We start from the raw sequence: 27,903 nt of genomic DNA, 5'->3' as shown, positions 1-27,903 counted from the left end.
CGGTTCTCACCGCCATGAACTTCACGTGTACTTTTCTGGGGCTTTCGTAAGAGGGTAGGCGACAGGGTATAACAATAAAGCCTCACTCGAAAGCAAGGGCATGGCATCAGCAGGAAAGCCAAATGCTTAGACGCCCATGGAGCCTGGACTATAAAAACTGGAGTCCATGGAGGGAACCTTATGAGGAAAAATAATTATCAGACCCAAGACTCAAAAGTGTCTCAGTTCTGCTACTGACTCACTGTGTCAACTCAGGCAAACTCCTTACTTCTTTATTTAGAATTTTTAAAATTATTTTTAGAGAGAGAGAGAGAGGGAGAGACAGACAGACATCAATGATGAGAGAGAATCATTGATCGGCTCCCTCCTGCATGCCCCCTACCGGGGATCCAGCCCACAACCAGGCATGTGCCCTGACCAGGAATCAAACCAGTGATCTCTCGGTTCATAGGTTGACACTCAGCCACTGAGCCACACCAGCATGGCCTTCATTCTTTATTCTTTAAAATGGTACAATGCAATGCTCCCTGCTTCCAGAAGGAAGTCAATATATTTCAATACAGTCAACCAACAGGAGAACCTTCTACGGCCCCACCCACTGGCTGATAGCAGCGCCCACTCCCAGGGAGTGGTTTCTGCTCCACTCTCACACTCAGCGCTGCCAGACTCCCGGACACGCCTGGAGAGCTTGGCAGACACAGGAGGCACCTCATTCAAGTGGGAGTCTGATTAATCAAGCTGGGCTGACCCTATCCATCTGCATTTCAGCTGATGGCCCTAGGCATTCATGTCGCCATACTGCTTGAGACATATTAGATTTGTGCTAAACTTCTTAAGGAAGGTCGATTCTCTCTCCTCTTTTTATTCTTTCTACCTGTTGAATGGGTAACACATTTGAAAGACATTTTTGATGGATAGAATTTTTCCTACCCAAGCTCTTGACACATTTACAGACTATTAACACTCATGTCAATTAGAACCAGAAAATATTTCCTTTATAATTTTTCAAATATTACAGATTAGCCTCTATTTTCTAAACATAGAATCTATTAGTATGTTGCTGTGTGTCCCTGGAAGAATGAAATTGAGTCTATCTCAATTTGTCCAATTATTGAGGATTAAATATCAAAATTATTCATTTATATATTGTCACCTCCACTAGATCACAATATCCCAAAAACAAGGATTTATCTGTCATATCTGATTATATCTTAAAACAATGCATACTAGGTGGCTGAATAGATGAAGGGATGGATGGATGGACGGATGATGGGTGGGTAGATTTTTTAAATGAGCAAATATGCAAATGAATGAACTCTGATCCTAATAACCATTATAAATTGTTGCCAGAATTAGAAATATAAAATATCCCCAACTTATTTAATTATAATTGTTTAATAAACTAGACAAGCACTGTGACAATAAGGTGACATTACCACACAGGGACTTTTTGATATCTCTCCCACACCTCCACCCCCCACCTCCCAGGCCTTGCAGCTAGTTGACACACCAGCACTACCCACGTGGAGTAGAATCATTTGTGCCACCAACACATCACTCCTCTCTCCACAGTCAAGGTGACACGTGCGGCCTCTGCATGTTCCAGCAGGAGGTGTTTGGGGGCAGCTAGCTAAGCGGGGGCTTCCAGGCCCGGGAGGCGGGCGACCCATGAGGTCACAGAGCCCCAGCCGCTCCCCTTCAAAAGAAACCGCTCTGCCCTCGCCTGCAGGCTCTGAGGAAGCCAGGGCGGCAGCACCGGCGGCATGTGGTGGAGCGTTTGCAGCTGGCTGGTGTGGTGGTCCCTTCCAGGTAAGCCTTAGAGCTCATGTTCTCTGACGCTCATTTGACTTAATGTTTTGCCAAACCTTCCAGTCAACCAGCTGCATCCTCAGAGGAACTACTCTAGAAGGTGACCCAGGTAAATGTGCTCAGATGCCCCAGGGCACATCTGAGGGGAGCTAGTGCGTTTATTTAAGGGTAATGGGGACAGACGGCAAGGATTGCTGCAGCGTGTGTCTCTGGGGGACCTTGGATGGCAAAATGTAACAAGTGTACCAGCTAAAAGAGCATCAGCTTTGGATGTAAAATTTCCTTGCTGTAGAAGTCTTAGCCAAATAATATAACTGTTCTGACATGCAATGTCTGTATCTTGAAATGAAGATGATAACAATGTTTGATCTACCAAACTCCCTGGATTGTTAGAAGATTCAAATTTCAAATGTGAAAGCACTTTGAACATAGCCAAGTGCTACAGGACTCTTCCTGAGGTCAGAGATAATAATGAGCACAGCGAGACGTAGTGCTTATGTCCTAAGAGCCAGTTTTACTTTACATTGTATTATAATTTTCAAATTTTATTTTTGTTTTTTTTATTCCAATGAAGCATTATGCAAATTAAAGACTCAGCTACCCTTTGAGCGCAGGTAACATTATTCCTGCCCAAGTGGGGTCCCTGATTGGTTGCAACTTGTATCATATTCTGGCAGAGGAAACCACACATGAAATGCTGCTTGCTGGTGTGTGTGTGTGTGTATGTGTGTGTGTGTTCAAACCCTGGGCCTGGAGGTATGTTTCACAAGTGCAGTTATTATTCTAAGTCTGACTCACCATAGAATTGCATCGGAAAGTCTCTATTTAACAACTAGATTTCCTCCTTTACATAGTATTTTATTTTATACACTTCAATTTGTGCCTTCTTGTTTGATCCCTGTACCCTAAGGCACTTGATAAGTATTCAATTTTGTTAATAAATAATATCAATTCCTTTAATAACGGACTTAAAGAATACCTACTTACATTCAGAAAAACACACATTTAGACAGCTACAATTACAATGCTTTAAGTTAGTCTGAAGTTTAAAGCCCTTAACTGACCATAACTTTTTCAGGATTCAAGTTATTGTCATGTGAAACTGCCTCACAAAAATAAAATTTTAAATAAAAACAGCAATGACTATGTTTTATAACCTAGGTAAACCTGACACAAGTCATTTAGAAATATACTCAAATATTATTCATAAAGAGGAGAGAGAAATATGTTTATTGTGCAATGCACAGTACTGGGTAATTTTTGTTAATTACGTTTAATTTTAGCAAAGATACTGAGATAGGTATTAACATCCCTAATTTACATATGATAAAATTTGAGGTTAAAAGAAGTTAGGTAACCTGCCCAAGTTTTCACAACTAGTTAATGATAATGTAAGTAGCAGCCTACAAAGCACGTAGTAAAAGTATTTTCTCGTGAACCAATCTGTGTACATGTATGTGTGTGTGTGTATGCTTATATGTGCATGTGTGTGTATGTGTGTGTGTGTGTGTACTGGGTTGTGACAGAAAATGTGTTTCTTAATGTGGATTAAAAGTTTGACAGCCACTGACCACACAGTTGGGAGATCCATTTTTGAGAAACCCCAATGTGAAAACCCATCTAAGGCCCCAGAGGGCACCTGGCCTCACTGAGGGCTGCCTGCCGGCTGCCACTCTGGCCTGACCTTGCTCAGGCTCACCAGAGTCCCAGACAAGGAAGGAGCTGACCATGTTGCTTTGTTGGTAAAGAGGCAGCAAATCCATTTTGGCACCGCTATAAATGTCAGCTGTGTTTAGCTGATTGTATTATGGGAACATCACGCTACCTTCTAGTGTACAACTTCTAAGGCTGCAAAAAATTTATAGACCAGAGAAGTCCCATAATCTTGGAGCCTACCCTCTTGCCAAAGGTGTCATTGGCATAAATAGGTGCTAGAATGGTTGAAACAACAAGAATGAAGGATGTGTCCATGAATCCCACTGCCCTATACTGTGGACGATGAAATCCCACCCTGGGGCCTCCACTCTGGCTACCTGGTGGAGGTCGGACACAGGAGACCACAGCACAGCTGCAGGGTGAGTGGGTCCTGCTGACCCGTCTTTGGACCAGGAAAAGCCTTATGTGCACTGACACGCATTTGAGACATTTTATTTAAAGTTGTATTGAAAGTAATTCGATTCTGACAGACTAATTGTTTCACTTGTTATGCCATGTATTTATTCTATCTACAAAGTAGAATTGTCTCTCCTCGTAAGGCACTGAGGGAGCAGAGCTTGCCTCCTAACTCATCGTTCATGGAATAAGCTCTGGTTTGAGAATGACCTCATTGCATGTGTCTGGTTTTAACTCAGCTCTAATCTTTATTATTCAACATAATAATTACAGAGTCAGCATCTTATTACTGCATATATACATTATGCATTTACTCATTTTTAGTCATTCATTCAACTGATACTTACAGCCTTCCTCTGTGCTAGGACCTGGTCATATGAAATGCAGGAATGGCAAACAGTTTCTCCAAGGAGATTGTAACCTCGCCCCAGGGACAGGCTTGTAACCACTCTGTGCAAAGGCTGTGCTAAGTGCTTGAGAGAAGCCTAGTCCGAGCCTGTGGGGCCTGGAGGAGTGTCACCGGTCCTTGTGGGGCGGGTGGACCTAAAGGCTGTTGGCAGGTTGGACAAAAGCGGTGTAATTTGAGTTGAGTCTTGAAAGAGAGAAGAAAGGTATTCTAGGCCCAGAGAACAGCTGGGACCGGAGCCCATGTGTCCGGAGCCTGGGCTCCCTGAGAGCAGCAATGGCCTCTGCATGGGGCGTTCGAAAAGGAGCCTCAGCCAGTGGTGTGAGGAGAAGGCAGGAACCTTCTGGAATTTTGGTCTGTTTCTTACAAGCAATGGAGCTGTACAAGAAGTCTAAGAAAGGAACACATGTGATCAAATTTATGTTTTAAAAAATGTAATTTTAGAAGCAGATGAGGATGATAAACTCGAAGGGCAGAGACCAGCAGGAAGTGATTGCAGTGGCAAAGAAAGAAACCAGGGAAGCCTCAGCTAGAGCAGTAATAGTAGCAAAAAGCAAACAAATAGAGAGAGAGGAATAATTGATTAAAGCTATGTTTTGGGGAGAGAGAGCGCCTCCCAATCCCTGGTATGCAGTGCTGGCGCTGACGTTAATGACGACTAGGAAGCACCGGAAGGAAGAGGTGGCAAGGCCGTGGGAGGTGTATGTGTGGCCTGGGGAGCAGTAGGAATAATGCGTTCCAGTTGGACACGTCCATTGAGGGTCCCTGCAGGACAGACTCTGTTCTGGAGCTTTTATTATTATCACACGCAAATCTACCCGACAAAGTGAGAACAAGGAAGAATCCTTCGTTCTCTCTGCAGTCTACTGAGATGACCCCAAGTGGAGGTGGAGACCACGCACTGCAATCCCCCGGGGCGGGCACTGAGGGTGCTAGAAGGGCACATGGACTTGCGTGTGCTGTGCAGGTGGCCGTGAGGCTGCTTGCCCTTCTGCTGAACGGTGGTCACGTGCTTTGGCGTGGAGCCATCCCCTTGTCTGCACTGCTAGTTGATGGGGTTGGAAGTGGGGATGCGGAAGGTCACAGGTTCCAGTTCTGTACACAAACCAGTCCCGGTGAAGAGCCCTCCCAGCCCGGCTCAGCAAGGAGCCTCATAGCACAAGCTGGGCACGGAGGGACGACTCCAGCCGCCGCGGTAACAACCAAGCCCAGAGCCCACAGTCCACTCCATGAGCCTGGCCTGCCAATGCGAGTGGTCACACCCAGGGAGACCCCAGCCCCTCCCCGCCGAGCCCTGCCGGTGAGCGTGTCCGAGCCCCATGGAACTCTGGAGCTCAGACAGGGAACGCCGGGCAGAAGGACAGGCGCTCAGGCCCCAGAGAAAGGGTGCGTGTTTCTAGATCCTGCAGGGAGGAAGTGGTGAGCAGAGAGACCCCACACCCCAGCCCTCTGATGCAGAAGGTGAAGCTCTGACTCCAGACTTAGGTGAAAACAGTTGAACGGAGGAACTCCAGTTCAGTTTTCAGCGTCAGTGAGAGGATCATGGGGAACGGTTACTAGAAGAGGTGTCCTGCACCTAGGTCAGCTCTCTGCCCCCTCCCCCGTCCCGCCCCCCCCCCCCCCCCCCAGGCTGCTCTCCTGCCTACAGCGACTTCCTGCCTCTAAATCAAGCCCGGGGGCCACATGACAACCTGAAAGAAGCCTGTGCAGCCAACAGCAAGGCTTGGAGCAAAGAGCGAACAGAATAACGCGTCTTCTGTGCCCGAGACAGCCCTTTCCATCTAAGCGCACACAGCCCCTTTCCATCTAAGCGCAGGCATCTCCAGTCCTGGTCAGCCTGGTCAGCGCCTGATCCTGAATCACAGGAGCAAACACTAACCTTAGGAGACACAATTCTCACCATGTGCTGAAAAGCCAGACAACTTAATTCGTAGGCATGTATCCCAAGCAAAAGACCATGATCCTTAAAATGAGAGACATCTCTAATAATAAAAGCATAATATGCTAATTAGGCCAAACAGCCCAATGGCCTTCCGGACGACCTTCCGGACGGGGCTGCGAGGGCCGAGGCAAGCCTAGAGCCGAGCCCCTTGCACGATTTCGTGCATCAGGCCTCTAGTTTATTCATAGACAGGCCGCTGATAAAGCTTGCCACTCCCATCTCCCAGATGCAGGCTTCCTGTCTCCACAATCATTTTACCAAAGGGAAGCACATTGGCAACATTTCTAAGTATAAACCTTGGGCCTCAAGGGTGAAATCAGGGCCGCTGGTTAACACTAGATTTTACTCTGTCATGGATTCAGTGTAGCCACTTCCCTCCTGTCTGTGTTCTTATTAGCAAGGAGAGCGCAGCAGTGGTGCCTGCACTGCAGTGCCAGCACGAGAGCGGGCGTTAAACCCTGTCTTAAGCTCACAGTGATCGTTCCTGTAAGGAATCAATTTTGGAGAAATGAAAGGCATACTCACTGCCCTCCAGAAAGTTCCATCGGTTTGTGGGAAGCGAGATAATGCACAAGAACTAGAGAGCAAAGCAAGAATCTTGATGTCATGGCTATGGAGACAATGGGGTTAGTTCTAGGTTCAGACTCTTGGCTCAGAAGCTGTTTAACCTTAAAAAATTCTGTTATCACTCAAAGCCTCTCTACTAATATCCTTATTATTCAATTGTGGGTTGATTCTAAAGATTAGAATATTGCCAAGGACCCACCCTAAGCAGAATTCTGGAACAATTCTGGAATGGAACAGTGAATTCCCAGAGCTCTCCAAAGTACTTTTCCTAATACTTGAAATTTATCACAAGCAAATAACTCCCTTCTTCTTTCTTTCTTTTTTAAAATTTAAACTAATGCAGTAAGACTCATTATATTTCATTTTCATATTTTCTAACCCCACAATATTCTTATGCTTCTGGGTGTGTTTTGTACTCTCATTGATAAGAATTGTCATCCTCAGAAAAAGTATTTTTTAAATTTAAAACTTGAAGAAATAACAAACAGCAACAAAGGTGCCAACTTATTTTTCCCATCCCTGTCCTTTTTGGGGGATAAACTTACAGCTGCTTCACATCAGTTGTTTGCTGTTCTCCGGGGCAGTGACGGGGGCGGGGGAGCCCCGTCCTCCCCTCTATCCTGGATGCCTGCAAAAGGTGCTCCTTCATAAGCAAGGCCAGGAGGCCGGGGCCTGGGGCTCCTCACTCAGTCAGTGGAGTTCCAGGGCTGCAGACTCTGCAGCGTGCAGACCTGGGTGCGACCCACTCCCAGGCCTGTGCGACCTTGAGCCTCTCTTCCCTCATCTGTAGAGGGGGCTGCATAATTCTTCCTTCGAGGGTTAGTTTGAAAGTTAAATTAGATGCAGGTAAGCCTGGCGGTGTGGCTCAGTGGTTGAGTGTCGACCAGGAGCCAGGAGGTCGCTGGTTCAATTCCGATCAAGGGCACATGCCCAGTTGTGGGCTCTACCCCCAGCAGGGGCATGCAGGAGGCAGCCGAGGGATGATGCTTCTCTCTCATCCATGTTTCTCTCTATCCCTCTCCCTTCCTCTCTCTCTAATGGTCAATAAAAAAATATTAAAAATAAATAAATAAATAAATAAATAAATAAATAAATACAGGTAAGAGGAACTGATGTAGGACAGAGCAAGTGCCAGTACATGTCCAACTGTCCCCTTTTCCCATCCAGACCCCCTCCCTCCCCCTTCAGCCCTCCTTCCCTCGCATGTTGGTGCCGGCTGAGGTCCTGTTTCTGGATGAAATGTGTATAACTACTGGAATAATTGGGGAGGTGGGTTGAGGCTGAGTCCCTGCGGGTGGTAGTGGGTTCTGGAGCCAGCTGATCACACCCCTTCTCTCCCTTGTGTTAGAAATAAGGCGCCCCGAATCCAGGGGTCCCGGTGCGCGCAGAGCGCCCAGAATCCAGAGGTCCCGGTGCCCACAGAGCGCCCTGAATCCAGGGGTCCCAGTGCCCGCAGAGCGCCCTGAATCCAGGGGTCCCGGTGCATACAGCGCCCTGAATCCAGGGGTCCCGGTGCACACAGCGCCCCGAATCCAGGGGTCCCGGTGCACACAGCGCCCTGAATCCAGGGGTCCCGGTGCACACAGCGCCCTGAATCCAGGGGTCCGGTGCGCGCAGAGCGCCCCGAATCCAGGGGTCCGGTGCGCGCAGAGCCGCAGGGCCAGGCCGCGGGCACAGCTTCCCTCTGCAGAGGCGCAGGGCCTGGGAGCACCTGCCCTGAGCGGGTCCCTCCGGTTAATCCTGACCCACGTGACCCGTCCCTCACTCCTGATTGGAGCTCAGGCGCACAGTCTTTCCCGATTGGCTAATTCAAAGGGAGGGGCTGGCCTTTGTGGTTTCCAGATGGGGCCCCAGGGAGCTGCAGGTCATGCGGGTGGAAATGGCAGGGGTCGGACAGGAAAGATGACTGTCTATTCTCACACTCGCAGCGGCCTCCCTGGGCCCCGCGGAGACGGTGGAGGTGGAGGAGGGCCAGCCAGTGACCCTGAGCTGCGTGCCGCCCCCCGCGGAGCGCGGCCACCTGCAGTGGCTGGCGCCCTCGGGGTTCACCATCTTCTTAAACCAGCATCGCGGTGAGTGGAAGAACATGGATGGCTCCCTGCTCCCCCAGGCGTCTTGGACAGACACGGCGCCGGAAGCCCGGGGGCGGGGAGGACCGCAGAGGGCGGAGCCCCGCCAGCTGTTCCACACGTGGCCGCCGGGGCCTCTGCACCGGAACCTCCCAGCGGCTGGGCGAGGGGCTCACAGCAGAAGCCCTTTTCCTGCCCGGCCTCGCCCCTCACCCACATCAAGGTGCCAGTCTCCGTGGCCATGGACGGGCAGCAGCACAGGTGCCGGGTCCCACACCTCCGGCCGCTGCGCCCTGTGCCCTCCACTGCCCCCGCCCCCCCTCAGCCTCTGCACAAACTCCTGGGCGGGCCCAGCCTGCATGCAAAGGCAGTCGTTTTCCGTTTTATTGAGAGACTAGGGGCCCGGTGCATGGATCCGTGCACGGGTGGGGTCCCTCGGCCTGGCCTGCGGGGATTGGCCGAAACCTGCACCAGGCCTCCGACATCCCCTGAGGGGTCCCAGAGGAGAGGACTCAGGCCAGGCCGAGGAACCTCACCGTGCACACACTGGGTCTTTAGCATGCATATGAGATCTTTGGTTAATCTCTTCCTGCCCTTGCCCCCCTTCCCTCTGAGATTCATCAGTCTGTTCCATGTTTCCATGCCTGTGCATTGAGAATCTGCCTCCTGGTGGTCAGTGTGCACTGTAGCTGCCGGTTGAGTGGTTGAACAGTCAGATACTTAGCTTATTAGCCTTTTATATGTATAGATTATTGACATATGGGTTTCAGGTGTACAACATAATGATTGACATGAGTATATATTCAATAAGTCTGATTAGTATGCATCCCCTCATATAGTTACATTGTTGTTGCCTGCAGGATTCTTAAACATCTATTTCATTCATCTCTGAGAGCAGGATTCTAACCCTCCTCTTCATACTGAGGTCATTATATATCCCCACTCAACATTTCCAAGGCCACATGCTTGGAACGTCTTCAAAACAGCAAACTTCATTCTGCCTTTGAAAAGCAGAGCCTCTGACAACGTAACAGGCTCTGAAACCATCATGCATTGATATGGTAGGTGTAGAATAACTGAGTGTACTTATTTCAAGCTAAATGAACCATGAAGGCTAGATCCCAATACTATTGTTAAACGTTCTGACTGAGAAACTTTATGTAGAGACTAGAGGCCCAGGGCACAGATTCGTGCACAGGTGGGGTCCGGCAGGCCCGCCCCAATGGGTGCTGATGGGGCCTGGCCGGCGGGGGGTAGGGAACTCAGGAGGTTGGCCGGCTGGACCCACCCCAATCAGGGGGCGCCAATCGAGGGTGGGGCCGGCCAGGGGGAGGGGCTGCGGGTGATTGGGGCCTCAGTGTGCATCATAGCGACTGGTCGTTTTGGTCATTTCAGTCATTCCTTCATTCCAGTCGCTTGGCTTTTATATATATAGACAATGCTGTTACATAATGCCTTCGAATGTTTTGTTTTGGGCTTTTTAAGGTGATGGCATGACCAGATGTCTCCCCAGGAGGCCTGGATCTAGCTGGGTGGTTCCCCTTGCCCCTGGACATTGTTGCTGTAAATGGGGAAAGGGGGCAGGGGGACCCTGGCATGTAGTATGCAGGGAGGCTGGGATCAGGGGTCAGGGATGCATTTAAACTCCGTACAGTGCACAGAACAGCCCCCACGACAAGGAATCAGGGACTCAAAAGTCAATAGTGCTGAGGTGAAGTCCTGCTTCTAGTTCATCCGACATCGGAGGGACACAGTGTGGTTCTGGGTGAGAAATAGCTTTCCTTGCTCAGCCATTCTTGGTTTAACAGTTCTAGGCTTGTTCATATTATAAATCTCAACAGAAAAAAAAAGAAAGGGAGGGAGGGAGGGAATGAGTGAGGGGGAGGGAGGGAGGGAGGGAGGGAATGAGTGAGGGGGAAGGAGGGAGGGAGGGAGGGAGGGAGGGAGGGAGGGAGGGAATGAGTGAGGGGGAGGGAGGGAGGGAGGGAATGAGTGAGGGGGAGGGAGGGAGGGAGGGAGGGAATGAGTGAGGGGGAAGGAGGGAGGGAGGGAGGGAGGGAGGGAGGGAGGGAGGGAGGGAATGAGTGAAGGGGAGGGAGGGAGGGAGGGAATGAGTGAGGGGGAGGGAGGAAGGGAAGGAGGGAAGGAGGGAGGGAATGAGTGAGGGGGAGGAAGGGAGGGAGGGAGGGAGGAAGAGAGGACTGGTTAGCTGAGGGCCTCAGACTACGATGGGCCTCCCCATGGAACCAAGAGGAACAAACACCTGGAAGGACTAAGTCATAATTTGGGGGGAACTTCAAATAATAATGAACTTTTAAAAATAAGAAGCACCCAGCTGGACAATGAATACCAATGCATTTATTTTACATTCTTCACACTCATTCTGACAAGACAACATCAAGTGAATCAGATTTCAAAAGGTAAATCATAGTGGGGCATTTTTTTTTTTAAGCAAACACATCCTTTAAAAAAAACCCACAAGTTTTTTTATTTTCTTTTTAAAGAGAGAGAGAGAGAGAGAGAGAGAGAGAGAGAGAGAGAGAGAGACATGGATGTGAGAGTACCTCCTGCGTGCTCCCCTGGGACTGGGCCGAAACCCGGCATGTGCCCCAACCGGGAATCCAACCAGCAACCTTTGGGTTCACGGGACAATGCCCAACCAACCGAGTCACACCAGCCAGGGCTAGTGGGGCATTTTTCACAATGTAATGTCTAAAATTCTGTAAAATTCCCCTGCCACCTGAACCATCCACCAGCATAGTGTTTTTAATTTCCTACAAACAGAAATAAAGCAAATGCTTATTTCACAGATACCAGGATCAACATATTTTATTTCCTACTCTCATTTCAAGCTAAGGAGAGGCATCCAGCTGGTAACACTAGAATTTGTAAGTCAACTCAATCCAAGGTGTGATATTTGTTCCTTTAAAGTGTGCAAATCAAGAGCTATTTCTGCGAATAATCCATCCACCAAGAATCTATATTCATCTGGTACTTTTCCTCATAACATGCTCTCCCCCTCTCCCCCCATACAGCTTTAAAAAATACCAAATACCAGCTTCTTCATCACTCCCCCAATGAGCTCTCCATCCGCGTGGCCAATGTGACTCCGCACGACGAAGGCGTGTACACGTGTTTACATTACAGCCGCTCCGTGAGGAAAACAAAGGCAGTGAAAGTGGTGGTGCTGGGTGAGTGCCTCACAGCAAGGTGCCAGGAGGGAGCGGGGCGCCAGGAGGGAGCGGGGCGCCAGGAGGGAGCGGGGCGCCAGGAGGGAGCGGGGCGCCAGGAGGGAGCGGGGCGCACAGGAACATTGCATGTCATTTCTAAGCTTAACATTTTAGTTTTAAAAGGTTCCCTCTAGCTATGACCTGGGCACCTCTGCCATCTTTTGTTGGAAGGAAACAGAAGGGAACACTTTGAGCTGCAAGGCCTTAGATCAGTGGTTCTCAACCTGTGGGTCGCGACCCCTTTGGCAGTCGAACGACCCTTTCACAGGGGTCACCTAAAACCATCCTGCATATCAGATATTTACATTATTATTCATGACAGTAGCAACATTACAGTTATGAAGTAGCAACAAAAATAATTTAATGGCTGGGTCACAACATGAGGAACTGTATTTAAAGGGCCAGAAGGTCGAGAACCACTGCATTAAATTAAAATGTGAATTCATGAAAGTTGTCTTTGGACTCAACTAAGTTTTCTCTCCCGGGAACTAAAAAAGAGAATTAATATTTGATGACCTGTGACTAGGCTCCAGGGAACCAGAGGTGAACTGGGCACCACCTCTGCTCACAAGGCCCTCGCACACTCGTTCCGGAGGGCAAAGCGTGTGTAAAGAAAGTAGAGCATTATGACAGCAATGAAGTCAGATGTGACTGCACTGGAAAATCAGCTCACATCCTCTGCCCAAACCATTTCCTCTCTCTTGCAGGGGGTGGGGGTGGGGTGGCGGGACTGGAGGAGGAGCGACAGCCTCCTGACCCAGCGACCTGGCTCAGCTCTGGGTGTCACTTTTGGCAGGCTCACATCCACTATCTTTACCTGCCGGCTTTCTCTGTGGCAGAACAGCTGAATCAACAACGTAATTCCCCATGTCATACCAGTGAACTCACGCTTCTCTTACTGAGTTAGTATGTGCGGTGCCATCCGTAAAGTAATGGCATGGTGACAAAGTGTCAGGAAAGGGGTGGCTCCTGGGGTAGACCCATGTGCTCAGCCCAGGGCCTTCTGTCCCCCTCGCTGGCCACCACACAGCACTCCGCTCGGCTGTCTGTGTGTCCTGGCAATCAGAGCAGCCGTGAACACCTCCGTCATTGCACTGTCACACAAGATCCTTTTCCCCACGTGATCTTTTCATGAACAGTTTGGGGTGCAGTCTGCCACTAAACTACTAGTTCGGCATCTAACACATTGAACCACACTTGGCGCTGGCTTCCCAACGCCTGGATGGCAGGTGGATGAGTAAATGAATGTGAAGAGCGCAGGTCTGGACCAGCGTGTGAAGTAGAATGGGAAGAGCGAGAGACTGACTACAGAGTATGTCCAAGGCAGGAGCAGGAAGAAAGAGATCCAGGAGCCCTTTGTAAGACACATGGTCTTTGATGCTGGAAGAGAGAAGTAACTTGTGGTGAAGTGAGTCATAGACTCAGGAAGTTTAGGGCTTAAACAGCCAACTTATAACCCAATTTCTTCATGTCACAGACCAGGAAATTGATAAACTAAAACATTGGACGACTAACCCAAGTTCTTACAACTAGTTGGTGACAAAGGTGGAGCGAGAATTCAGGACTCTATTCCTCACCTAGTGCTCAACCAATCAACACAGTCCTATATCAAAGGTGAAGCATTGCTTTTGTAAGAGAGTCAGTTGGAGAATTCCCAGGGACTAATCACATGCTGGTCAGGAACCATCTGACTCTCGCCAAGTAGCTGCGCAGGCACAGCAAACTCTTAACTCTGTTCTGGGAGCGGTCAGGTGGAGATACGCCATGACTCAGCCCAGGCCCACAGTTACCCCTGTGTGAGCAGGCTCTGGGCTTCCTCAGATATGCAGACCAGCTAACTCAGCACAGAAAACTCGTGTTTTTTTCTAGCAACTCCTCTCAAGTCAACCCTGGAAGCCTCCATTATCAGAACGAAAAACAGGGAAGAGCAGGTGGCACTGACGTGCTCCACGGTGAGGAGCAGGCCCCCCCCACAGATAACCTGGCAGCTGGGGAACCACACCGAGCTCCCAGGTGAGTGCATAATTCTGTGAATGGTTTGGCGCCCCCTGGTGGCAGGAGGTGTCAGAAAACACCATTCAATAATTTTCTGTCCCTTATAACCAATCGCTGTTACATTTTAATCTTGGAAGGCTAATCACAAATAACATTATAACACTAGAGGTCTGGTGCACAAAAATTTGTGCACTCCGGGGAGGGGGCGGGGAGATCCCTCAGCCTGGCCTATGCCCTCTTGCAGTCTGGGACCCCTTGGAGGATGTCCACCTGCTGGCTTAGGCCTGCTCCCTGGGGGATTGGGCCTAAGCTGGCAGTCAGACATCCCTCTGGCAGCCCAGCAACCCTCAGGGGATGTCCTCTTGCCAGTGGGGAGCAGGCCTAAGCTGCAGTCAGACATCCTTAGCACTGCTGAGGAGATGGGAGAGGCTCCCACCACTACTGCTGTACTGGCAGCCGTCAGCCTGGCTTGTGACTGAGCAGAGCTCCCCCTGTGGGAGCACACTGACCACCAGGGGGAAGCTCCTGCATTGAGCGTCTGCCCCCTGGTGGTCAGTGTGTGTCATAGTGACCAGTCATTCCCAGTCTTTCTGCTGTTAGGGTCAGTTTGCATATCACCCTTTTACTATATAGGATAGAGGCCTGGTACACAGGTTGGGGCCGGCTGGTTTGCCCTGAAGGGTGTCCCGGATCAGGGTGGGGGTCTCCGCTGGGGTGCCTGGCCAGCCTGGGTGAGGGGGTGAGGGCCATTTTCAGGCTGGCAAAGTCCCCCCAACCCCCCGGAGATGAAAGCTCCCAACCTCTTTTTTTTTTCTTTTTTCATTCTGGAATTTATTTACCTTCTATAATTGAAACTTTGTAGCCTTGAGAGGAGCTCAGAGCCTGCCAGGGTGGGCAGGAGGGAAGCCTCCTGCTCGCTCCAGCTCCGTGGCTGCTGGCCCCCATCTTGGTTGGGTTAATTTGCATATAGTTGCTCTGGTTGGCTGGTGGGCATGGCTTAAGGCATAGCAAAGGTATAGTCAATTTGCATGTTTGTCTTTTATTATTGTAGATGTTTTGTGCAAAGCAAGGTAGAAATCTAAAATGTGATGTTTATAATAGCATCTTAAAATTTGACAACATTTTATAAAATAAAAGACAAAATGGAGCTATTACCTGTGAGCATAAGCTTCTTACTAGACATAACATTGAAAGCACATTTAACATGCTACATGGCCTTTCTTATATGGGGCAGAACAGTGTCATACCCTCGATGACAGTAAGTAATTATGTAACAGAATCTAAGCCTCAAGCTGCTGATGGAAGGGGGTAACTGTCACGCATAGAAACGGTTTGAGCTTGTTTCTGTTTCAGCAGCGTTACACGTGGTTTGACATCATCTTGGTTCTTAGAGCTGAAGGACCCTTTCTGGCGGGGAAACCCAGGCCAGTGAGCCCGGCGCAGCTGGCCCGGCTGCTCCAGCGCCTCCTGTTTATTCAGTGGAAGGCTCGCGCCTCCCGGTCCTGCAGGAGGCCAGCTGTCCTCGCCCAGCAGGCACGCCTGGGGGCTGTCAGGAGGGGAGGGTTGATAGGAGGCTCTCCGCTGTGGTCACCGCGGCCCGCTGTGGAGGCCAAGCACACGCAGGCAGCGGTCTGTGGTCAGAGCAAGGGTAGGAGGCTCACAGGCTGGCAAGAGGGCCAGGCCTGGTTTCCGAGAGCCACACCGCCAGGAACCGCGGGCAGCCCGGCCTGGCCTCACGCAGCGCCTGTTGCCCGCAGGGGACACCTCGCACGCCTTTGACAGCGGCCGCAGGGCCTGGAACAGCAGCAGCGCGCTCAGGGTCCCCGCGCGCCGGGGCTCCGCCGTGGACTGCGTGGTGCGCCACAGGGGCCTCCGCGGAGGGCGGCTGGTGGTCTCCTTCCGGTTTGAAGATTGGGGTAAGAACTGATGACGTCTGTCATCATTTTCGCTTTCCTCAGTGTTATACTACCAAACCCAATGGAAGGAAGCTCCCCTTAGCAAGTTCTCTTAATGATGGAAGCTTCTCCAGCTGGGCAGCCCGTGGCTGCTTTTCCCACACTCCTCGCCCACCCCGCCCCGCTGCCTGGGAGCCGCGCCCGCGTCACAAGCTCACAGTGCCAGCTGGCTTTCTGATCGTGACGTCACATGCTCACGCGTCATGCCTGCTTTCTGATTGTGACGTTACACGCTCACAGTGCCACGCTGGCTTTCTGATTGTGACGTTACACGCTCACAGTGCCTCGCTGGCTTTCTGATTGTGACGTCACACGCTCACAGTGCCACGCTGGCTTCCTGATCCTGACGGCCAGGTCAGGGGCGTGCCTCGGTGCAGCGCAGCCATGTTTCGGGGAGACCGTATGAACCGCACCGCGCCTTTATATTTGACCCCAAAGGAGGTCATACGAACTGAAATCCATCTAGCGTGTCGGTATCATTTGATGTGAACACGAGGCACTCACTTGGGGACATTGCCATGATCATTCTGTAGATGTTAAACTGTTTGGAAGATTTTAGTTTAATTGTTAATATTCTGAGCAAACACAAGACAGTAAAAATCAACAAAACATCAAGTATTCAAGGCGAAGAGGAGTGGCTTCCATTTTCAGAATCTCTAGTCTCCGAAAGGGGCCCTAAGGGGAAGAAACACTTTTTACGCGAGAGAACCTTCTGAGCAAGAAGCTCCGAGTCCCGCGTGGTCCCAGCGCGCACGGTGCGTCAGGCCTCTCTCAGGGGCAGCGCCTGGGACCGCTCCCTGCGCCCGCGAACAGGAGCCTGCGCGGCTGCCGGAGCGTCCTCTGTGGTCCGCGTGAGCCAGTGCCTGAAAGGCCCCTGCTCCCGGACCGGGCCTGGGAGCTGCCCCTGGCTCCCCGCATCCCTCGCCGCCACCGCGCCCACCGTGGCTTCCATCAAACCGCAAGCGCTCCTTGAGGCGGCTGCCTTTGGGAGACTCGGACCCACAGCCGGCGGCGGGGCTGTGACCTGACGCAAATACTCGGCCTCCGCGCCCATCGCCCATCGCCCATCGCCCATCGCCCACGGGTGGAGGGAGCACAGGGCAGGCGGGGCCACGGGAGGTCACGAGGAGAAGGGAGACTGGATGTAGCTGATGCTCCTGAAAGGATTCCCGCGATTCTGAACCAGAGCACCCGCAGCCCGCAGCCCGCAGCCTCACCTGCCAGACGGCACAGCAGCAGCGCGCTGACCGCCCCAGGGGCCGACTTCATCTCCGCGGCCTCCAAAGGCCGAGTCCTGATTTCCTACCGCTTATTTGACGATGGGATAAAAACAGAAAGTTGAGCAACTGTGGAATTAACGTTTTAATAGCTTTAATCTTTTTAAATTTGAATTTAAATAGTCGTAGCACCTGGTGGTGCTGCATGGACTAGCCGAGGGCTGTGGCATCTGATCAACCAGAACGACAAGTCTCCAGTCTCGCCATCAAAGCTCTAAAGCAGTTTGTCCTGCAGCTTGCCAACTGGGAGGATAAATCCAGCTTAATATCTATGGACTCCAGTTCATATAGATTCATGCATAAAACAGCTTCTATGGATATAGATGCATGCAACATAGAAAATATAGAAATATTGCCTATGTATGTATAGATGGTTTTTATATATACATGTATTATTATATATCCAACAAGATATATAATGTGTATATATACATATACATACCCTGTTTTGTACATAAACATATAATTATCTAATTTTACATAGAATACTATACATTACTCTAGAAGACCTTAACATGGATAAATTTTATTCTGTGTGTCCCCAATATTTCTCATATGTTGCTCTTCTTGTCATTTTCTTCTAGTACTTCTAGTTGCCTCACTTTCAAGCATTTTCCTCTTTTCCTTGCCAGTAACTCTCCCGTTTCTTCGATTTTCTCTGGTGTCTTTGTGGTCACCGAGTTCGTTTCACCTTCAGTCCATGTCACTATTTCTCTAGTGTTTCCTTAGTGGTTCTTCTTCCTTTTCTTGGCGCTCTTGTGTGCAATTCAGGCTTTTTTAAAACAGTTTTCAAAAAATGTTAATGTTTAATTAAAACAAGAAGATACTAAAATCAGGGAACCCTTTGATTAAATGAAGTTCTCATAGATTTCATAGGGACACGCCCCTTGTCGCCTATCAGTATTTGCAAATTGACGGAAACCTTTTTATGCGCTCCTTGGGTCCAGGCCTATTCACAGCTCAGAGCTGTGCTAAGCGGACCTCTAGAAACATTTCTAGACACTGTTTTATATTATACAATTACCATTTACTAAGCACTGTGCTTAACAAATAGCCGGCATAGTGCTAAACATGTGGCATGAATTAATTCTCACAGAAAACGCCAAGAGGTAAATGCACTTAGTACCTTCATATTGTAAGCATTAAGAAACTGAGCATTCAAAACATTAGGCATCTTACTCAGCTTCACTCAGTATCAAGCAAGTAACGCATTGGAACCCAACCCTGCCTGAGCCTGATCCAGAGCCAGCTAAGAGGGAGTGGCTAGGTGTGTGAGTGGGTAGATGATGGACAGGCCGGGGGCGGGCAGGGAGAGACAAGTGTAGAAGGCGGAGACCCTTTGCCCCGGGTGCCAGACGCTCCTCCCCAGAGGTCACAGGCTGCACCCCGAAGCCAGGGAGCTGGGCAGCCGGGGGCCACAGGGCCACACACCAGCCATGAGCTACAGAGCAGCAGCTCTGAGGCATCTGCAAAACCTCCACGAGCAGGTAGTAGGTGAATACATCCTCCACCCTGTGCAGTGAGCATGCTGTGGGCAGGCTTGGTCTTCATCGTGGCAGAATTTTGTTTTTCCCTTTTCTAGTTACCGGTCAAGAGGCGGCCTCAGATGCACCGGGGAAAAGCTCTCCATCCTCACAAGACGCCCTGCAGGCCGCTAGCACTGGTGAGTGTCGAAATCATTCCAACTTTAAAAATCCTGCCTCTTTGGGAACTCAGTTTTCCAATAATAAGTTTTAAGAAAGTGGTTTCTTGTTTTGTTTTGTTTTGTTTTGTTTTGTTTTGTTTTGTAACAAGACCATTCAGGACTCCCTCCAGCTTTGTGGTGACTGGAGAAGTGCCATAGTTAACCATTGAGGGTTCAGAGTAGCTAACACCTTGTAAGCTCTCTCTCTCTCTCTCTCTCTCTCTCTCTCTCTCTCTCTCACACACACACACACACACACACACCTTGTGACATTTGCATGTCCACTGTGGAGACTCGTTTCTTTGCTTTTCCATCTAGAATAGACCAAAAACAAATAGAAAAGGAGCAGGACCTGGAGATTTGATGTTTCTTATCATCAAGTAACAAAGTCACCTTTGAAAGTTTGTCACTTACTTGGTTGTCAAAAACTCAGATAGTTTTAATGACAAAATTGAACTATAAATGCAGAAGAATGCAGAAAGCCTACATTATAATTTGTAGACAGTGAGTCCACTTGCTGGTGAACTCTGGACAATGATCACATATGTCAGTTATGTTGTCTCTCACTCAGCTTAGCATCTGGTAACAGCCAGTGCTGAGAAAGTGCAGTACAGCCACTGGGGGCAGGATGCAGGCGGCCGTGGTGTGGTGAGCGCCACCGTGAGCCTCGCCCAGAGAGGCTGCAAGTTCGACTCTTGCTTTTCAGAGGCATCTGTCACAGTGCGATTGGTGGGATAAATGCTCTCATAGCATCATCACGCGCACACTTCTGAGTATCAGATCACACTTAAAAATTGCTTATCTTGAATCATATTTAAAAGTAAATGTTTGGGGGTTTTAAACTGATAAATACACTGTGTGCCATAAAGTTTTTTGAAGAACAATGGAAATTGAAAATATGAAGTAGAATAGCCACATCATTTGCTTCATAAGCCAATATTTTTATAAATGTTTAGAATCTAGTTGTCTTTAAATTGGCTGACACTCAATTTTTTAACAACTCAATTTTTTGCTCTGCCTTTTCATATATAAAAGAGTTTAAAAATGTGGTTTCTAAAACTCCTTTCAGTTTTCAATTTTTACAATTTTACTTACTGTTAACAATAGCCATTTTCAGTAGGAGAATAGGTGGTTTCATTCCCTTGTGTAACGGGCTAAAAAGCCAGAGACTACAACAGGAAAAACCTAGGGAGGAGAAACAACAAAATCAGGAAAAGATTGTTGTGACTTTTACAAACTGTCCCCGCTAGCAAAGGCACCTGGTACATCCCTCCCCTGGGGGTGGGGGCACACACAGGTTTGAATGGCAGCCGAGCCCACTTCTAACATCGAGGCATGGCTTTGCGCGTTTCAGGCTCAGGTTTCCCATCCATAGAGCTCGGACGCCTCCTTCACTGTCCAGGTGTCTCCGGAGGCGTCCTACGGCCTTCTCACCGACAGACCTGGTTCAGGAAGGAAGTGCACATAACGGCTTTATGCTGGGCTCTGACTTTCAGTGTTGGCTCCGCCACTGCTTTGCTGCAGGCCTTTAGCTGATTTATTTACATTTTCTAACACTCTGCTGCCCCAGAGCTGTGGTCAGAAGTAACATGCTCAGTCTAAGGCCTGGTACAAAGCAAACGTTCAAAACACATTAACCTTCAGAAAATAAGGCAAAGCAAGCCAGACCATTCACCTCTATTTGGGGAAGACATCTGTCGTTCAGAAGAGACCTCATTGTTCCTAGTGAGCCTCGCTAAGCTTGGTCGCCAAGGCTGTGTGCTGCCTCTGGCTGACCGTGTGTGGACGCACTCTATGCACAGTCGGACGCATACGCCCTGTGTTGCTCTCACCCTAGTTGCAGCGATGGAAGGTTTTAGTACGTCAGCGACGGACAAGGAAGCGGAGGAACAAACCACTCCAGACCCCGACTTGACCACTGGTACGTGTCGCCCACCGCCGTTAGAGTAAACACTTGACATTCTAACCTCTTAGCCAGTAAGCCCAGTGTTTTTTTCAGTTCTCATTCCTCTTGACTTTTCTGCTGTTCACATCACTGCTCCCTGACTTAGCTACCTCCTGCCTCCCTGGTCCGTGCGTTTGCTGCCACTCCTGTGCCCATTAGCTGACTGCCCTCCCTCCTGTCACTTCCTGTACGTAGACGTGTTTCTGATTTTACTTCCCCATCCTTGGTTCTTTCCTTAATACGTAAAGCGTTGACCCCTTCCCAAGACTGTCCCTGATGCCACCGGGCAGGAGATTTTGTACTTGTATTTCCAGAACATTCTCCTGAGCATTAGTCCCTGTTTCATCCCAGTTCCTACATTTCTCAAGCGGAATTTCCTGCCAACTCCTCAAATTCAACATTGCTAACCACTGAGCAACCTCTGTTCCCACGAAATCAGCTCAGGCCCAAACTACAGTGTCCTCCTTCATGACTGTCTGTGCGTGTGTCTGTGTGTGTGCGTGTGTCTCTGTGTGTGCGTGTGTATGTGTGTGTGCGTGTGTATGTGTGTGTATGTGTGTGCGTGTGTATGTGTCTGTGCGTGTGTATGTGTGTGCACGTGTGTGTGCATATATATCCATGTGTGTGCGTGTGTATGCATGTGCGTATATACACATACATATGAAACCAGGGCCTTTTGAGTCATTTCTTTCAGGTATTCTGATCCTGACCCTCATCATCTCCTGCATGCAGTATTATAACTTCAGCTTTCCTTCTATCATCCATTGTGAGCACCTTACCATCCAAACATCCCTTCGCACTTTTCACACCTGTGTTCAAGAAACCTCTGTGGCTCCTGAGCATGAGCCTTAAACCTCCCTCTCCATGGAGTGCACTCTGCCTCCGCCCTCTGCAGTTCTGTCTCTGTAAAGTCCCGACAAGGATACGTTTTTCTGAAAACATCTCACTTAGATTGCCCTGCCCTCGCTTATCCTAACTCGCCCCGCTGAAAGGAAAGACCCCTCCACTCCTCTCCAGACCCCTTTTCAATGTAAATTTCTTCATTGGAATTTTCTTGACTGAACCCCTGAACACAGTATAATAGTGACACGTGTGGATCTACGTTTTGGCATAGATGGCTTACTTCTTTTTGTTTTTAATAATCTCCTAGAGGCCTGGTGCATGAAATTCGTGCACAGGTCAGGTTCCCAGGCCTGGCCGGCACTCATTCGCACCTGCCTTGGCTAGCCTAGCGCCACCCTCTCGCTGGCCCCGCCTCCCACCGCTGATTGGGGTGTGCGGGCTGGGAGCAGCTCCTGTGTTGAACATCTGCCCCCTGGTGGTCAGTGCACATCATAGTGATCAGTCATTCTACCATTTGGTCAATTTGCATATTAAGGTTTTATAGATAGATTTGTTTACACACATGGAGAACTACCCCTGAACGATAGGGGTGTGCCTGCTGCAGCCCAGGCATGGCATTCCGCACAGAGCCCACACTCCTTATTGCTTGTTGGTTGGGCTGAGGGGGCCAGGACATTGAGCAAAGTTAGAGCCCATGGAATCAGAATTCTAGGTTTAGAAAAGATCTTTACGGGCTCATCAAGTTTATTTCCAAATGCCTTCATATAAGACCACATTCAACCTAGTCAAGATCAATAAATATTCATTTTAGTTGCATAGTTTTTTAAAATTAACAATCTCTCTTGCTAAACCACACTTTGCTAAAAAAAAAAATTATTCCTTACAGCTAATTTGAATCCCGACTATCATTTAAGTCAATATTCTCACATGTTTTCCCAAGAAATGAAAAATAATTAGTTCAATACCTATATAACTTAAAAACCTTTTCCAAACTATCCCACAAAATTACTTTGTTTATATTCTTGCTTTCAGAGAGTAAATAGCATGAATCTTTTTACCTTCAGGGTAAAGCTCTTTGTCTCTTCATCTGAGCTGCCTATTAGCCTACCAACCCTATCTTTTGGAAGGGTTGTGTGTACTCCCCAGTGAACAAAACCCCTCAAACCATCTAAAATCCGTTCATTTTCCTTATAGGTGCACATCCTCAGTATGACGGGCTGGTGAGGAGGAAAAGCGGAATACTGCTGCTCACGCTCGTGTCCTTCCTCATTTTCATTCTCTTCATCATCGTCCAGCTTTTCCTAATGAAGGTTCGGAAAGCACATGTGATCTGGAAGAAAGGTGAGCCACCGAGAACCAGGTGGAAGCACAAGATGCTGAAACAATTGGTTGCAAACAGGAGAATTCTGTCAACTAGAGCTTTTCTGTTATTTGATGTGTTATCACTTAAATACTAGTAAGTAACTCTTTGCCTTAGGCAGTGGTTCTCAACCTTAGCTGCACATTAGAATCACCTGGGAATCTTTTTAAAATCCTGATTTCTGGGCCTCATCCTCCGGAAATTCTGTTTCTTTGTTACTAATGTTGTGGCCCCACCCCATAACAAAGAAACAATTTCCGGAGGATGAGGCCCAGAAATCAGGATTTTAAAAAGATTCCCAGGTGATTCTCATGTACAGCCAAGGTTGAGAACCACTGCCTTAGAGTAAGCAGAGAATTTGAATCTCCAGGAACTATAGTGAAAGAGTGCAAAACCAAGAGAAACTAGAGCAGCTCCAGAAACTGGAATTATGGTATAAAAGTGTCTATTCACAAAAGGATACAAAAAAAGAGAGCTCATCCATCCATCCATCCGTCGGTCCATCCATCCATCCATCCATCCATCCATCCATCCATCCGTCGGTCCATCCATCCATCCGTCGGTCCATCCATCCATCCATCCATCCATCCATCCATCCATCCATCCGTCGGTCCATCCATCCATCCGTCGGTCCATCCATCCATCCGTCCATCCATCCATCCATCTGTCCGTCCATCCATGCAATAAGCACTCCCTGAGCAGCTACTGTGTGCCATGCAATGGGGATACATCTGTCAACAGGACAGACCAGGCCCTGCTCTCACAGAGTTCTTCTTCCAGGAGTGGGCAATCAAAGCTTTAGTCCCATTTTGAAAGAATGCACTCAACTTCCCTCAACCATATGTTAGTAAGTTTTGTTTTTTTTTTCTAAGCATTCTGATTAAAAAGTTATTGGAAACAAAACATATATCATACTAGTGACCTGGTGCACAGATTCATGCACTTTGAAAGGAAATTAATTAGAAGGTGGCTGGCAGGGCAGGACTGGGCGAGACGGGCCAAACATGCCCTGGAGCCAACCTCCCGTGGTCCCTCCCCAGCTGACCCCACCTGGGGTGGCGCCATGGCTCAAAGGGCATCTGCAGAGTGACAGGGGTTCTTTTGGCAGGTGGGGTCCCTCACCCTGACCTGTGGGGATTGTTCTAAAACTGGCTCTCCAACATCCCCCGAGGGGTCCCGGAGTGCGAGAGGGCACTCTGCAAAGTTGCTGTTGTACAGGGTGTGGAACACAAAGGCAAGTGTGCAGTAAACCAGATTCAGGGTCGACAGTGCCCCAGCAACAACATAACCCATGGCCGAAGGTGGAATCACGCGGCCCCACAAGGAATCGGGCTCCCTCCCCTCTGGTTTCAGGGTGTGTCACACGAGAACCGAGAACCGCTGCTGCCAAGTCACTGCAGCTCAGCAGCTCCTGTGTTGAACATCTGCCCCCGGGTGGTCAGTGTGCATCATAGCCACTGTTCGGATGGACATGTAGCATATTAGCCTTGTATATATATACTAGAGTCCCGGTGCACAAAAATTTGTGCACTTGGGGGGGGTGGTCCTTCAGCCCAGCCTGTGCCCTCTTGCAGTCTGGGACCCCTCGGGAGATGACCTCCTGCTGGCTTAGGCCTGCTCCCTGGGTGATTGGGCCTAAGCTGGCAGTCAGACATCCCTCTGGCAGCCCGACAGCCCTCGGGGGATGTCCACTTGCCAGCGGGGAGCAGGCCTAAGCTGCAGTCGGACATCCTTAGTGCTGCTGAGGAGGCGGGCGAGGCTCCCACCACAACAGCTGTACTGGCAGCCGTCAGCCTGGCTTGTGACTGAGCAGTGCTCCTCCATGTGGGAGCTCACTGACCACCAGAGGGCAGCTCCTACATTGAGCGTCTGCCCCCTGGTGGTCAGTGTGTGTCATAGTGACCAGTCATTCCCAGTCTTTCTGCTGTTAGGGTCTGTTTGCATATTACCCTTTTATTATATAGGATAGAGGCCTGGTGGGGGCCAGCTGGTTTGCCCTGAAGTGTTTCCCGGATCAGGGTGGGGGTCCTGCTTGGGTGCCTGGCCAGCCTGGGTGTGAGGCTGATGGCTGTTTGCAGCTTGTCACACCCCCTTCAGGGTGGGAGTCCCCACAGGGGTACCTGGCCAGCCTGGGTGAGGGGCTGAGGGCTGCTATCAGGCTGGCCAAGCCGGCAACGGAAGCTCCCAGCCTCTCCTTTTCTTCTTCTTTTTTTAAATTCTGGGATTTATTTACCTTCTATAATTGAAACTTTGTTGCCGCTCCAGCTTGAGGCCAGGGCCTGCTGAAAGCAGGTATCTGGGGCTTGTTTAGCTTCTATAATTGCAACTTTGATGCTTAGAGTAGAGCTCAGAGCCCGGCCGCAGCAGGGAGGAAGCTTGGCTTCCTCCATCACTGGAGCAAGCAAGCCTCCTGCTCACTTCAGCTGGGTGGCTGCAGCCGCCACCTTGGTTGGGTTAATTTGCATATCCTACTGATTAGCCAATGGGAAGCATAGCAGAGGTATGGTCAATTACCATGTTTGTCTATTATTAGATAGATAACTAGTATAGAAAAATACCTGTTAAAATACATGGACTCAACATCTATCAGAGCAAGAAGGGACCTTAGAAATTACCCAGAATAACCCATCAATTCAATTCATTCCATAAATGTGTGTCTGAGCAGTTTCTTAGCCCTGTGCCATTTAGCACAGTAGCCACAACATGGCTGTTGAGCGCTTGAGCTGTGGCTAGTCCCTCCTGAGATATGCTGTAAGGAACACACAGACCCCATTCTGAAGGCTCAGCACACACATACATGCACACACACGCACACAAGAATACCACATGTCTAATAATAATATATTGGGTCTACTAGCTAAATAAAATATATTATTAACTCAGTTTCACCTGTTTCATTGTACTCTTTGAGCATTGCTACTGGGAAGCTTGAAATTACATGTGAGACTGGTGCTATTCTGCTATTGGACATGCTGACTTAGCCACATATGTGACAGAGGACTCATTGTATCGCCAGGCAAAATCCCACGAGTAGACATAGAAGCAGGGGCTGGCTGCTCTGTGTACCTGCACAACAGGAAGTGCCATCCTATTGTTTCAGAATCTCCCACGGACGCCTCATTCCCAGTTTTTAAGGGCTATTGATTGTTCTTTCCCAAAGGATAACATTTGAGCCCCAGCTGCCGTCATGCGACTTCTGCAATTCTTATACCACCTCCCACATACCTGCGGGACTCAGAGCAAACAATGAAAATGATTGGCTGAATGGATGAGGACATGAGGTCTGGGAGAGGAATGATAACTCCACTGCTGTACAGAAACAGAGGCATCATGTTATTCAACATACGTTTCTCATGTAGATGATGCCTGTGGCGCCTGAAATTAATAATTTGGTTTCTTTTCTTGCAGAAAATGAAATTTCAGAATACACTCTAGAAAGTTACAAATCGAGGTCAAATCATGAAGAAACATCATCCCAGGAGAAATATGGCCAAAGTAAGTCAACCATGTGACCGGAGGTTTGAAAAATGAGGCTCATTGATTTGTTGTGCTTAAGGGGGAGCGCAAAAAATATTGGATTTATAAGACTAGAAAGTCGACTTCCAGAATCATCTTGTAGAACTTAAGGAAGTGCATCCTGAAAAATGAAAAGTAGTTTTTTAAAAAAGAGGAAAATTGGCAGTTAAGTTCATGTAGCTGGTGAGTCCAGGAGCCGTTGCTGCGTCCTCCCTGACACGCATGCCCAGCTCTGGCTGCATGTCCGTCTGCGTCCAGACTGCCCTGCTACTTACAGTATGAAATTCTGCTGAAGACAATGCATTTTCCCCAGCAACACGTTATTTTGTAGCAGAAATGTCCATATATTGTATTTCAATTGTATCATTTTTATTTAACAAGACCTTTTAAAAGTTAGACGATAACAATACATTCAGATCATTTATCTGCATGTGTGCATTTCAGATTCAATTTTTAAGACATTAACATCTGGACCTAAACATACCACGTGCAGTGTTTCAAATAAAGGGTGCGGTGCTGTCCAGGATAAATGCTCACCTCCCACATGTCTTTCTCCCAGCTCCCCGTCCTAAGCGCTGCGTGGACTACATCACACAGCTGTGCTCAGAAGCGAAACCAAAAGGGAAGGAGCACACGCAGCAGGCGAAGTTAAAGAGAGGGCACACGCGTGTGCCAGAGAGCGTCGTGTAGTGCCCTGCGGTGGGGAGCGTGGCTCCCGGCGGGGAGCGTGGCTCGCGGTGGGGAGCGTGGCTCCCGGCGAGGCGTGGCCAGCACGGGCAGCGGCGGGAGGAGCCCAGCCTGTGGCAGGAGGAACCTGCGCTGAGTGCCATGCAGGACGGTGTCTTTCTCTGAATCAACCGGACTCAGAGCAGCGAGACAGGACTGAACATGGACCGAGGCTGTGCCACCTGTGGTGCCTGACACTACTCCAAAGCAGGAAGATGCTGCTGAGCCTTGGACTGGCCAGTGGGACCCACAACAGGGTGCTGAGATGGGAACAGGTTTTAGATGGAACTAGTGAAACTACTTAAAACAAATTGAAAATCTTTCTGGCCCAGCCTGTGTAGCTCCGTGGTTGAGAATCAACCAATGAACCAGGAGGTCATGGTTCTATTCCCGGTCAGGGCACATGCCTGGGTTGCGGGCTCAATCCCAGTGTGGGCCTGCAGGAGGTAGCTGATCCGTGATTCTCT

General features: G+C 49.2%; 1 protein-coding gene across 1 annotated transcript; it reads left to right on the top strand.

Moving 5' to 3' along the window:
* Positions 1 to 14: 14 nt before the first annotated feature.
* Positions 15 to 27,400, top strand: CRTAM (cytotoxic and regulatory T cell molecule; the record flags this gene model as incomplete). Its single annotated transcript, XM_081113711.1, is given in 13 exon segments — positions 15 to 46; positions 1,573 to 1,613; positions 1,616 to 1,648; positions 8,765 to 8,908; positions 11,941 to 12,096; positions 14,005 to 14,148; positions 15,888 to 16,046; positions 18,883 to 18,930; positions 18,933 to 19,025; positions 20,884 to 20,967; positions 23,029 to 23,175; positions 26,603 to 26,689; positions 27,270 to 27,400. Coding segments are annotated over 13 exon segments (1,299 nt in total).
* Positions 27,401 to 27,903: the final 503 nt, after the last annotated feature.

This window comes from Myotis nattereri, assembly GCF_964212035.1.
Source record: "Myotis nattereri genome assembly, chromosome: 19".
In the NCBI taxonomy this organism is placed as follows: Eukaryota; Metazoa; Chordata; class Mammalia; order Chiroptera; family Vespertilionidae; genus Myotis; species Myotis nattereri.
This window is presented reverse-complemented; position numbering and strand designations above follow the sequence as displayed.